Genomic DNA, 14,616 nt, shown 5'->3' on the forward strand with positions numbered 1-14,616 from the left:
AGATCTGTATTCAAAACATTTTATTCTAACTATAACATTCACAGTTGCCAGCTAATGCATGTAGACATTTTACCTAAATGTTTGCTCTTTTCGGAGTGCTTCACATGGGAAATAATTGGTTGGCAGGGATGTCCATCAACTTGACCGTGTTGTAATCTAGTCACTGATTACAGAGTCGTGGAGAGTCTCTGAGGTTTCTTCCCTTCGTGTATACAGTATAGAATAACTTGAGAGCCACTTGAATGAGTTCATGTGTTTCTGTTGTTCTACAGTTACTCATTTGAAAGGTTCGATACTCACTGGGTTAAAACCAAGTTTCCATGTTTGCAGCAGGAATGAAAGCAGCAGTGTTTCAGGAGCTACGGAAAGCAGATGTTTTTTTTTCTCTTTTTCTCTTTCATAGGACTGAATGAGAAGCCGACCGTAATTACTATCCCTTTATAGGGAACCTCACTAAAGCAGCCCCCTATGCCAGCTCCTGTTAATGCCCCCTATGCCAGCTCCTGTTAATGCCCCCTATGCCAGCTCCTGTTAATGCCCCCTATGCCAGCTCCTGTTAGTGCCCCCTGGGAACCAAGCAGCTCCAGATGTTCCTTTTAAGAGAGTGGGCCGTATGCCAGTCTTTGGCCCCCTAGAAAATAAACACTTCCAAATCAGTCGTCCATATTAACTGAAACTGTTGTGGAGCCGTCTCGCCTCAGCGTAAGTCCACTTTCCTGGAAGTGGGCCGTGTTCACCCACCAAATATGACCACTTTCTCAACCCTTCATTGTGCTCGGCCAGCCTGGCCCACTTCTGTCCTTGTTGTCCTCTGCCAACATTGTTATGGGGCTCAAATGATAGGAAGGCTCAGAGGAAAGGCAGCAGTAAGGGGATATGTTTTTTTCCCTCCCCAAAATATCTTTCTCTTCACAATGTGTTTGATTGTTTTGACCAGTCAAAGATCTGGGGCCTGTTGTTGAGCACAACGCCTCTTAAGAGTGTAACAATACTGTCAAGGCTCGGAGATGGAACACCTTGCTTGTATTGCTAAATTGTGTGGTCCGAGAGTTCTGAGTTGAAATATTATGCTTGAGCACTTGTGAGCTTGAGAACTATGCCAAAGCAGCTTTTAAGCTTTCCCTCTTTAAGTGATTTACATGAAAATGAGGGGAATAGTTCTCTTAAGATCCCATTTTCTCTCTATTTATGCCCTGACACAAAGACCCATGCTGTTCTAAACATGTACGTGACGTGCAACCTGCTTGGCTATGGTGCTGGTTTCTGCTTTGGTTTCAGCTGAACTCTTTTTGTCCAGATGAACTTGGAAAGCTGGTCAAAATCCTCAGCGGGCCTCTCTGATAGCACAGTACATTTCCACTCTCATATGCTGAAGAGTTGGTATCTTTCACTGTGGAATTGGTCCTCAACAGGGCTTTAGAGTCGATGCGGTTTAGAGTCGATGCGGTTTAGAGTCGATGCGGTTTACAGTCGATGCGGTTTACAGTCGATGCGGTTTACAGTCAATGCGGTTTACAGTCGATGCGGTTTACAGTCGATGCGGTTTACAGTCGATGTAGTCTCCTGATGGATTTCCAAGGGAGTTATTCCCTTTCACTCTGAAGCTTCTGAAGCTGATGGCATGAAGAGAGAACTAGTCTTCTGCCATATCCTCAGGAGATCAGCAGAGACAGGAGCCCAGTCTTATAGTAAATTCCACCAGTTTAATAAGGCCATTGTTCCATTGTACTGTTGCCATGGTTTTTAGGTCAGGCTGGCTTTGACAGTGTTGTGTGTAAATATTGCATTGCAGGTCATATAATTTAATTAGTCCTGCTATCAAGTGCAGATAAAATAGCCTGGCTGATAAAATAGCCTTGTTGTTCAGTGGAAATTCTGTCAGAATGATATTTGGAGAACTAGTCTTTCATGTGGAACTTGTAGGTACATTCAAGGACAAGGTGAAACAATTTCATGATTAAGATTAAATGAAACGTTGATGTTTAATATCATGTGATGTTTTGTTTGTAGTGCTTTGAAAGGCTGTTGTACAATATCTACAGTGTCTCATATAAGCCCACTTTGTCTTGACTTTATACACCCATATGTACACCCATATGTATAAGCATATACTGTATATGCATGCATCGCATGTAGACATGCAGCACGTGTGTTTTTCTACTTAACTGCAATGACATACTGATAAAGATACTGCCATGTGTAACAGTAGGTAAACATTGCACACCTCCGTTTCTACAGTGCCAACAACATCAAAGCAAGCCTTTTATAGTTTAGAAGATAAGCGTGGCGTGAAACATCCCTGTCCTTATGTAATACCATTCATTTCAATGCTAAACACACCCTGCTTAGCACTGCCTTTTGTCTGAAGGTCAGTTTGAAGACACTGGGCCCTCTGGAAACCTTAAGAAAAGTGGAGCTTTTTCTTGAGTAAACAACTTCATACTGAATCACTGATAAACTGTATCGAAGTTGATAATAGTATGGCAAATCAAGCACAATAATATTATTTAGTTACTGTGCTCTTTGATCAAGAATAGTTGAAGAAAAGTGGACAAATGCTTTGTTGTTTTAGAATGATATTCCTAAGATCCTCCTTAGAAAGTTTCTATACATTTTGTGATGAGCAGGAGTGAAGACGGTTAAGGTATAGGTGTAGCACACGGCTTTGGATTTAGACTGCATGATGATATCAGAGTAACGCCAACATCTGCAGAGCTGGCAACTTTTCCAAAAACCTTGGAGTGAGATTTTGACGCGGGTGACCAAAATTTGGCCCTGATATTTGAGCCACCAACTTGTGTGGCTGCGTTTAGGTATGCTAAAGATGTGCAATACCTGAACTTATTCTGATTCATGTTCATCTGATCATGACTTGTAGGGCCTTTTAGACTTGAGCTGAACATTCAACCAGAAAACTATTCTTGTGCCTCAATGACTGTCTATGTACCACAATATAGCCTAATTAATAGACCTGTGTTTAAGATTTGACCAAGGTAGGTTGATTGACATTTTGATTACAATGGTATTCAACTAATTCTTAACTGATGCAGATCAGAAGCTGGTTAGTCATTTTCTAAGATCTGTGGGCAAGGTTGTACTGGCCTGTGGCCTTCTTGGAGGCCCTGATGACCTCTGAGGGGGGCTCCCATCTGAAACAGGGCTCCAGGTCGGCCGTCTTTATGGCCATTATTGAGGACAGGGTGCCATCCAATGCCAGGCTATTTCTGGTCTTAGTTTTGTTCAGTCCCACAACTGAAAACACCCTCTCAGCATCTGCATTCGAATGGGGCAACCCCAGGACCAGCTTGGCGACGGCAGCAAGCCTCTCAAATTCTTTGGCTCCTGTCACCTATGGAAAATGAACCAAGAACAAAATGGAAAAACATACCATATTTTGTTTTGATTAATACTGTAAGTGTACTGTAACAAAGTTCAGATACAACATGCATAGTTTGCATCATGTATGACACAATATATGCATGCATCAATAAAAGCAACATATGTAGCCAAGCCACACCTGCCAAAAAGAAAGACAAAAAAAATGTATACCTTATGTTTCCGTGTTGCCATTCCAACCCAGAAGCTTTCCATCTCAGTTTCGTCCTGAAGGAAGGTTGTTGGCATGGTCTGATAATTCAGAAACTCCTCACCCAGGTGGTCATGCTCCTCTGGCCCATGGTATGGGAGGAGATGGGGAAACCTATTTATGAAAGTAGAGTTACAGGTGGTTAAGTTATAGGTATATTGTCATCAACCAGCCGCAGTTCATACACATCTTTGAGGAAAAGCCATATAAGAATAACTCATGTGCAGTTTAGGAGTGAACATACCTCATCATAAGCATTTTAGCTAAGATGATAGACATTAAATAAAGAAAAAAACGAACCTTTCAACAAAGTACAGGACATCTTCAATGCCACTTCCAGCTCTCTGCCGCACATCTACAAATTCTGCGTGTTTGATCAGTGGCTCTTCCATTGGCAGCTTCTTAAGTGCATAGCCCACAGCACTTGTTAGGAAACACATCTTCATGGAATGAATCCACCTGCCGTGGTGTGATGTCACCCTCATCAAGATATCTGTTAAGTTTAGCCCTGGTTGTGAACCCAATGTTCAATTTTTTCCCTGTACAGATACAGCATATCAGGTTAACATAAATGGTTTAACATACTGATGCAGCAATATCAGCTTGACACATAGGGCCAGAAATCCAACCAGAAGCTCACTGTTGGAAGGACTACCACAAACCCTCTACGGCGAAACCGTGAGAGTTCAGAACTGCCAACTCTCACGGTTTCGCCGTAAGACCCACGCTTTTGCATGTTCTCACACGCACTCACACCACACATCCAATTTCTCACTGCAAAAAAAAAATCTGATTTTGGGCCGAGACGCGTTCTGTAACCCTATTCGCTGCATAGACGTCTTAAGATGATCTAAAGATGTCTATGCAGCGAATAGGGTTACAGATGCGCTCCTTAGCGCCAGCTACCCTCGGGGAGTTTGAAAAAAAAAAACGTTTTTTTGCTGTGAGAAATTGGATGTGTGGCGTGAGTGCGTGTGAAAACATGCAAAAGCGTGTGTCACACGGCGAAACCGTGAGAGTTGGCAGCTCTGCATCTGTACATCCCTCGTTTTAAACAGCTACACCGATCCTGTGAATCAACAATTTACATAAGGCCAAAAGCCCCGATGGGCAGACTCATTCAGAGACAGCTACTGGTTCACAAGCAAACCTCCCTCCTCTTATACCGTAAGACCGTAAGGAAAACATGACTTCACTAAGCTGCCCTTTGTATTATTCCTTTGGCATAAAAGTATCCAGATTTTCCAACCCACAGGACTTTATTTGAGCAGGCTGCTCTGGTAGGTTAGGAGCAGGTAGGAGTGTTGCGCAAGTAGAGTTTGTTTTTCGAGAAGTCGATTCAGTAAATATACTTGATTCTTATCAAGGGGACCATTAGTTCCACATTCCCAGCCGCTGGAAGGCGCTTTCTACAGAGGGAGACTCCACCATCACAAGTGTTCTTCAGACCTATGGGAAACACTGAGCTCAGTGTAATATCTTGACATTCCCCAGTGAGTGCAGAGGAGCCAGGGAGCTCTCAGAGCTAATGACCAAGTGAGATGTGATATGGCGCTGATGGCCAGTCCTCTCCATAGGGAAGAACACTCAAAGGTGGGGCTTGCTGTATCCTGAAAGAGAGCTTGTCCCCACGCAGCACGGACATTTATAATCCCCAACAGAACAAAGTGTAGTGGTGATGGTATTTGTAATAATCTAATCATAGTATTTGTTTTGGATCCGTCCATGGCGGCTGTGGCTGCCTGCAGCGGGAGCATCATTACAGCTGACATGTCTGAGGGGGGGGGGGCGTCGTTTCCCCGTCAGCAGACAGCGTCTGGCTGCAGCGTCGGCCCAGAAAGAGGTCGTCATGGGGACACACGAGCCGTGGCGGGGAGCCTGCGTGCTTTTGAGGAGATGAGCACAGAGTCGGGCAGAGGCGCACGGACCTATCAGAGGGCACATAAACAGACCTATCAGACGGCACATAAACAGACCTATCAGACGGCACATAAACTGGCACACATCACAAACACTGGATTATACTTCTCTTTAATCTGCCTCTCATCTCTGCGGATTTGTGCCACTGGCCTGGTGAACTGCCGATAAGGAATGCTATAGCTGGCGTTCGAGGGCTATCGGTCAGAGTATTTGTTTGAAACCCTGAATACTTGGCCAGTGAAATGTTCAGGCTCCAGAGGGCGGCTCTAAACTCAATTAGTGTAAAGCATTGTGTCATGGAAAAGATTTTTTATAATGAGGCATTATTAAAGAATCAGTGGCTAATGCAAAAAGTGATGAACAAGTAGTTTCAGTCTTCATGTCTCCCCTGTTGTCTCTAAATGTTCAGCTCTGCATAGCCTCCACAGTCCTCCCTTAGGTCCTCTCTGTCTTCCCCCCCCCGTGCTCACTCCTCCCCTCCCCTCCCCCTCCCCACGCTCACTCTCCCCTCCCCACCCTCACTCTCCCCCCCCCCCCCTCCCCACGCTCACTCTCCCCCCCTCCCCACGCTCACTCTCCCCCCCTCCCCCTCCCCACCCTCACTCTCCCCTCCCCCATGCTCACTCTTCCTTTCTTCTCCCTTTATCACCCTCTCCTGTCTCCATGGTGGGATATTGGCAATATGTTGACCGCATGCTCGATTTCCCGCTAAGTGCTTTAATGGCTGTTTTCCCGGAGCCCTCTCAGAATGCATGTGCAGTGGCGGGGGGTAGAAGGGTGGCTTGAGATAGCATCCTCCTCGTGTAGCGCCAGCGCAGGCTAACCAGAGCAGGCTAACAAGCGCAGGCTAACCAGAGCAGGCTAACCAGAGCAGGCTAACCAGAGCAGGCTAACCAGCGCAGGCTAATTAGAACAGGCTAACCAGCGCAGGCTAACCAGCGCAGGCTAATCAGAGCAGGCTAACCAGCGCAGGCTAACCAGCACAGGCTAACCAGCGCAGGGAGTTGGCTCTGCAGTGGAGGTAGAGGCCTGATGTCATCTTTTGTCTCAGCAGGTGCCCACTCCAGCGAGAGCGTGGGTGCGCCGCCAGCTTCACCGGATTCACACACACCCTAGTTCCTTCCACACACACACACACACACACACACACTAGTTCCTTCCACACACACACACACAAACACACACACACACACACACACACACACACACACACTAGTTCCTTCCACACACACCCTAGTTCCTTCCACACACACACACACACACACACACACACACTAGTTTCTTCCACACACACACACACCCTAGTTCCTTCCACGCAGCCTTGAGAGTGTTGCAGCGTTAAGCACCGCCGTCTCTGTTAGACAAAGGGCTTGGGAAACTCTGGACATGGGATTATGTGGGATGATGCTTTAAAAAGGTATAGCTGTAATAATAGCTGTAATTACAGCGCCCAGCACAAGACTCCCAAGTGAGTGTGATGGCATTCAGATAAGTAGTTTAGAACAACTGAAAGATCCTCTCGCTAGCCGTGTGCTCTCTTTTGCGTCGGCACCCTAATGAGCGTATCAGAAGGCAATGGACGGAAACAATCGATGATCAAGGTGGTAAAGAGAAACTTCTGCCAAAATGAGTTCATGTCACCAAAATTATAAGATTCATTTAATGTTCCCAGCTTGACATACTCATTCTGTTAAGACGGATGAACTTGATATTTACCAGTCTGGTTGTGAAGAGGCTTTTTTTGTGCTGGCAAGGTTAATGCACTTGTTTAAGTTGTAGGAAAATTCTAACTTTGATTCATCTTTTAATGCATTTTGCTTTTCCAAATGGCCACAGACTAGCAATAAAGGACATTACATCATGTAGCAACAGTTAACAGGAGCTCGGTATCCTACAAGGTTCCGGTCAGACCAAAACACCTCTCTTCGCCTCTTTAACCCCGTGACCTCTTGACCCCGTGACCCCGTGACCTCTTGACACCGCACTCAAAACAACAATGGGGCCACGAGGGTATCCCAGGGCAGTGCATTGTGGGTAATCCAGACAGGTGGCCGGCCGCGTCTCGGATGGGATAAAGAGCGGTGGGAGAAAGTCCTCTTATGGCCGTGTTTCCGTCACCTCCTCTCCCTGCATGGACTTAAGGGTGAAGGGTTAACCGCCCCAGACAGATACAGGGGGAAAGCTCTCGGGAAACCTGGGTATGACCCACAATAATACACATTCCTTCTTGGACATAGTAGGTAACATAAGTTCGGAGTAAAATAGGATTCAAACTAATAAGAGCAATAATTCTTACTAAATGTTGTTTAAATAGTGTCTCTTCAGTCTTCACAACTCTCACCCTACAGCTGAATATAACGTTTATGCTTATTGATTCTACACAATTAGTAAGTTTTGTTATAGTACAACATTTAGCCCTTCGGCACCATAACACCATAAATCGTCCAAAAGTCCAAAGGTGTGAACCCCTATTGCTTCCTGTTTTGGTAGCCATATACTGTCCACCATCAGCAGCCTCTCATATTAACACACACACACACACACACACACACACAGACACACACACACACACACACACACACACACACACGCAGCCTCTCATATTAACACCACACGCACACACACACACACACACACAAGTGTTGTTATGGCTTCGGCACACAGGAAATGTTGGAAGTGGTTTCCTGTTACCCGCCATTAAGGAGAGCATCACAGTGTTCCGTGCAGTGTGTGTGTGTGTGTGTGTGTGTGTGTGTGTGTGTGTGTGTGTGTGTCACTCCCACATGTGCATCAGACAGTCTGCTGTGCTCCGGTTCGGTAAAACCTCTAATCTGATTATCATTCCGAGCTGTGAGGCCAAGGATTACCTCATCCAGACTGAATGAAATCTACCTCATGCTAGGACGAGTGCCGCCAGTTTGGCATCAGATAGATCAGTGGTTTCCAGCCTTTTCTTTCGTTGGAGTCCCCCCCCCCCCATACACACACACAATCACACACTTTTATTTAAGAAGAAATGCACCCCCAGCCTCTACACACACAAGAATGTAGTGATTCATTCCGAATCTTTATTGGCAAAAATAAACATCGATTAGAGTTTGTTTTATAGAGTTTTTTTTTTTTTACAACCCAGCAGAGTCAGCCTATACATACATACATACATACAGACACACACACACACACACACACACACACACACACACACATACATACATACACACATACATACATATACTTGCCAAAAGAAGAATGATTCATTATCAGCTTAATAAGTGATTAATCAGCACCTACACATACAGCTCTGGCCTAGATCTCCTTCAGACCGATTAACTTGCTGCATATTTACATGCACATCATGTGAACACGTGCAAACCGTACAACCTCACAACCGCACAACCTCACAACCGTACAACCTCACAACCGCACAACCTCACAACACCTCACAACCTCACAACCTCAGAACCTCACAACCTCACAACCGCACAACCTCACAACCTCAGAACCTCACAACCTCACAACCGTACAACCTCACAACCGCACAACCTCACAACACCTCACAACCTCACAACACCTCACAACCGTACAACCTCACAACCGCACAACCTCACAACACCTCACAACCTCACAACACCTCACAACCTCACAACCGCACAACCGCACAACCTCACAACACAGCACAACCTCACAACCTCACAACCTCACAACACCTCACAACCTCAGAACCGCACAACCGCACAACCTCAGAACAGCACAACCTCACAACCTCACAACCTCACAACCTCAGAACCGCACAACCGCACAACCTCACAACCTCACACCCTCACACCCTCACAACCTCACAACCTCACAGCCTCACGACCTCACAACCTCACAACCTCACACCCTCACACCCTCACAACCTCACAACCGCACAACCTCACAGCCTCACGACCTCACAACCTCACAACCTCAGAACAAAGCCAAGCCTCGGGCATCCTCTCTGATCTTTGGCGCCCCATTGAGGGGAACTCGGACCCCAGGTTAGGAACCATGGAGAGAGATAACATTCTCTACTTTGTGGAAGACATGTGCAAACCCTTCACATACTAGCTCCTTATCTTTAGAAACACGGGTGTTGGTGCCATCAGCCTACATATCTGGGCACAGCCAGGGTACCAGGTGGGCGAAGCCATTCCAAGTATTCTCTCTAGATTAGGCTAACTGGCAAGTATTTTTTTTAAAAGACTGACTCTTATTTAGCACTTATACAAACGAATCTTCAATAAACACTTGTACAATCAATCGGCAGCTGAAAAATAATTGGTTGGACAATTGTGAGTTGAGGATGTTCTTAGATTAGATGGATGAAAATGTTTCTTTTTAAAGATATATTATGTAGCTGTTTTGTTAAATGTGCCTTTAATTTGTGTCCCATGTGTTGATATGGACTGCTGAGTTAATTAAGCCTGTCCCTATGTGTGCAGCCAGGCTGGTGCAGACGTGTGTGTGTGTGTGTGTGTGTGTGTGTGTGTGTGTGTGTGTGTGTGACCCATTAATGTGCGCTCAGCTCAGGCGTGCTGAATAAGGCCCTGGGCAGTGTGTGTCAGACAGACCTAGATGTGGGACACACACTGACACTGACACAGACACAGACACAGACACAGCAGCTCCCAGTCGCTCCCTTACTCTCGCTGTACCTAATTCTGTCGTCTCTCTCTGTCTCTCTGCCCCCCCCTCTCTCTCTGTCTCTCATTGCCATTCATATTCTATTTCAAGATTTCTCTCGGCACAGAGGACGTTATGGCGCCTGCACTCATTTTTAAAGTTTCATTGCGAGAATGGTGGATAATATTATCTATTCTACACCTATTGTTCTGTTCACTTTCTTGAATATGATCCAGACACAGAACACCCACACTCACACCTCCACCTCCTTTCCCTTGTGTCTCCCTCTGCAGGTGGGTAATGTCCCCGGCTCCGAGAGTGCCTTCCTCGCCATGGATACAGAGGAGGGAGTGGAGGTGGTTTGGAATGAGGTCCTCTTCTCTGACAGGAAGGTCCTCATGGCTCTCGAGGTACTGCAAGTCATTCTCTCTCTCTCTCTCTCTCTCTCTCTCTCTCTCTCTCTCTCTCTCTCTCTCTCTCTCTCTCTCTCTCTCTCTCTCTCTTCTCTCTCTGTGTGTGTGTGTGTGAGAGTGAGTGACTGTGTGTGTGTGTGTCTGCGCGTGTGTGCGTGTGTGTGTGTGTGTGTCTGTCTGCGCGCGTGTGTGTGTGTGTGTGTGTGTGTGTGTGTGAGAGAGTGAGTGACTGTGTGTGTGTGCGTGCGTGCGTGCGTGTGTGCGTGCGTGCGTGCGTGCGTGCGTGCGTGCGTGCGTGCGTGTAAAGAACAGTGACTCACTATGAACGATGAGACATGATTATTTATGATGTTGCATGTATCTCCTCCAGGACAAGATTAAAGAGATGTTTGAGAACTTGATGCAGGTGGAGCACCCCAACATCGTTAAGTTCCACAAGTACTGGCTGGACACGAAAGACACCCATGCTCGAGTAAGAGTGACATATGCACACACACACACACACACACACACACACACACACACACACACACACACATACACGCGCGCACACACACACACACACACACACACACATACACGCGCACCACACACACACACACACACACACACACACACACACACACAAGACATACGAACATACTCGCAACCCATGATCGCCAGCACACTGCACAAGGTCATGTTTCGGATGCTGATTTACTATCAGTGTACACTCTAGTCACTTCCTCATGTTCCGGAAACAAATGTCCCAGCAAAAATCCAAGGACAGCACACAGCAACAAAAGGATGCTGTATTCCCTTCCAGTAATATGTCCTCTCTGTGTCACAGGTTGTGTTTATCACAGAGTATATTTCCTCTCTGTGTCACAGGTTGTGTTTATCACAGAGTATATGTCCTCTGGCAGCCTGAAACAGTTTCTCAAGAAAACCAAGAAAAACCACAAGACCATGAATGTCAAGGTCAGTCCCGTCCTCAAAACAATGTGCAGCTTCTGGCCTTCTGACGTTCTGTAAGTCAGTCTGTAGAACCAGGCTTTAGGACAAACACTGAGGCTGCCACAGATCAGTCACAAGGTTTTGTATTTTGGGTTTAACTTTAAAGTCTTCTTACAAATCTGGTTTGGTATTTTGGTGAAGAGTGACACACAGACACGGACACACACACACAGAGATTGCAATAAAACATCCCTAACCCTAACCTCAGTCATTTTACATCTTATCATATCAAGTGTTTTTTTATGTAAGTCTTGCTATATATTTTAGGATGGCAGTTTTTGTTCTTGGTATTCCAGTCTTTTTGAAAAAAACTGGGTCCAGTAAAATAGGCGAGGCAACTAACAAATAGGTGAGGTATCATTTGCAGTGCGGTGACATGGGTCTGTCTTTCAGGCGTGGAAGCGGTGGTGCACTCAGATCCTCTCTGCCCTCAGGTGAGGCAGCGTCATCAGGTATTCACACAGTAGAGGCAGGCGACCCCCTGCAGCAGGGGTCTGACCTCACACAGACCTCACACAGGGGCCGGACCTCACACAGAGGGGCCTTAGTCCCTGCAGCAGGAGCCGGACCTCACACAGAGAGGGGCCTTAGTCCCTGCAGCAGGGGCCGGACCTCACACAGAGGGGCTTTAGTCCTGACCTCACACAGAGGGGCTTTAGTCCTGACCTCACACAGAGGGGCCTTAGTCCTGACCTCACACAGAGGGGCCCCCAGTCCCTGCAGCAGGGGTCTGACCTCACACAGAGAGGGGCCCCCAGTCCCTGCAGCAGGGGCCGGACCTCACACAGAGGGGCCTCAGTCAAGAGGACTCTACAGAGAGCACCAGTTTATTAAAGCTGCAGTAGGCCAATTCCAATGCTGTAGCATCTGCTGTGTAGTGCAGTCTAGTCCAAGACCATTGACAGGCATGCAGGTGCATCTTGAAGTCTCCTAACTGGCGGAGAGGGTACTAGCCTGTGTAATTATGACAAGAAGTGCTGGGGTAATTGCTAATGCTTTTGCATGGACATTGGGCCTCATTCTCGAACGCAGTTGAGAAGAATTTAAGAAGGAATTTCTTCTGAACTCCACTTCCGGTGGATTTAGGAACAAATTTGGCATTCATGAAAGTTTTCTCATCTGGGATTTGTTCTGAACTTCAGAAGACTTTCAGAACGCGAAATAGCAGTCGTAAATCGACCAGAGTTTTCTCGAATGCGATTCCTCAAAAAAAACACAAGATGCCCCACTGGGCCGCTCCGTGTTAGTGTTAAGGGCTGAATTTGTGAGAAATCGTTGGTGATTGCGTTCACATCAACTCTACAGACATCCTCGGATTAAAATAATTATAATAATAATAAATACGAGAATATTTGTATCATTAACAATTACGTTTCACATTTATAGTCATGATTCCAGGAGGCATCGTGTAAACAAATAAAAGGACTACACGAACACTGCAAATGTAAGTGAATAAATAAGTAAGCACTTAACTCAATTGCGTTGATATGGCCATAGTGGAATAGAATGGACACATCTACATCCTGCAACAGTACCTCCACCTCTGCACCGGTGAAGTTAGATCTGCGTTTACTCGATCGGTGCTTGCTTTCCGTTTTGATATGACTCGCTTTCGAGTTGCCTTCGCGTGGATTCGGTCGATTCCGACTGCACACATCACTACAGTTGCGTGCCCTTATAAGGAGCTGGCGGGGCATGTATGTATGCAAATCCAGGTGCCCGAGAACGCGCTTTCAATTTAAGAAACCTCTTCCGGGGGAGCACAGCTCAGAACACTTCTGCTCCGTAAGAACACATTTTCAGGCGTTCATGAATCTCGCGGAGATGTTTTTCTTACGTTGGTTTTCCGAAGTCCGTAAGAAATATTTCAGAAGAAACTTCAGAAAATGTTCGAGAATGAGGCCCACTGATTGTACGTTTTTCTTAGTATCCATGCGCTACATTTGCATTAACGTAAATTGCCACATAGTATGTACTATATACTCTAGCATGTGGTCTTTTACACGCTAGTGTAGCTTGTATCCATCATAATAGCTTAAAAGAATGTAGAAGGTGCTAGCGCAGTACTGCATGTCTTCTAAAGACCTTCACTTGTGTCTTATCATCATCTCTACCAGCTACCTGCACTGCTGTGAACCACCCATTATCCATGGCAACCTGACCTGTGACACCATTTTCATTCAGCACAACGGGCTGCTCAAGATCGGCTCAGGTGTGTTGCAGACGTCCACTCATACAGATATCATTGTACTCCCCTATATCTCTAACTTTGTACAGTGTCTCTCTGTTGTGTGTTGTGTGTGTTTGCACTTGTATATTTCACGTAAGACCATCAACAAGCTCCTCTACAGCACACCTAAATCAGAACCAGTCGTCCAATTGCACTTCAGACATGAGTGTGTCCACACTAACACGAATGAGGACAAACCCATATGTGAAACCTTTTGTCAGATACATTTCACAAGAGGCCATAACATTGTAAGCTACCCATGTTGTCCTCTCATTTCTAATAACCCTAATTGTGTGTTTTTTGTTTGCTCTTTTTGCAGTGTGGCATCGGCTGTTTGTGAATGGTAAGAATGAGTTCCCCGTGTGTGTGTGTGTAGACACATGGAAGTGCGCACTGAGCTCAAATGAGAGAAAAAAGCTCTTCTTCTGGGTCAAACTGAAAACTCCAGTGTATTCGTAGATGATGGGGTAATGTACAGTGCACTGCTGTTGGTGTTGTCTATGTGTGCGATCTCCCCCCTCCATCCTCCTCTCGTTCTCTCGCTCTCTCCTTCTCTCCTTCTCTCCTTCTCTCGCAGTGGTCCCAGAGGCCAGTGTCCATGGAAAGATGCGACACCAGCGGGACGAGAAACGCAACCGGCATTTTTTCTCCCCGGAATATGGCTGTGAGTGCCAGGGTGTCTGTCTGTCTGTGAGTCTGTCTCTGTTGTAACGTCTGGCTCTTTCGCCTCCTGTGCTGTAGTTCTTGTAGCCTGTTTGTGTGGCCGTCCTTGTTTTGTAGTCAATCTTTCGACCGTGGCCAAATGATTAATTTATCATCTCCTCTCT

General features: G+C 46.1%; 1 protein-coding gene across 1 annotated transcript in view; it reads left to right on the plus strand.

Moving 5' to 3' along the window:
- The window catches only part of nrbp2b (nuclear receptor binding protein 2b), a 28,946-nt gene that overhangs the window by 9,300 nt on the left and 5,030 nt on the right, over nucleotides 1-14,616 (plus strand). The window contains exons 2-8 of the mRNA XM_031583529.2: nucleotides 10,444-10,560; nucleotides 10,934-11,035; nucleotides 11,434-11,523; nucleotides 11,953-11,993; nucleotides 13,677-13,771; nucleotides 14,109-14,132; nucleotides 14,367-14,453. Of these exons, the coding sequence (XP_031439389.1) occupies nucleotides 10,444-10,560; nucleotides 10,934-11,035; nucleotides 11,434-11,523; nucleotides 11,953-11,993; nucleotides 13,677-13,771; nucleotides 14,109-14,132; nucleotides 14,367-14,453 (556 nt within the window). The remainder of the gene's footprint in view (nucleotides 1-10,443; nucleotides 10,561-10,933; nucleotides 11,036-11,433; nucleotides 11,524-11,952; nucleotides 11,994-13,676; nucleotides 13,772-14,108; nucleotides 14,133-14,366; nucleotides 14,454-14,616) is intronic.

The sequence above is a fragment of the Clupea harengus genome, chromosome 17, assembly GCF_900700415.2.
Source record: "Clupea harengus chromosome 17, Ch_v2.0.2, whole genome shotgun sequence".
NCBI classification, from domain to species: Eukaryota; Metazoa; Chordata; class Actinopteri; order Clupeiformes; family Clupeidae; genus Clupea; species Clupea harengus.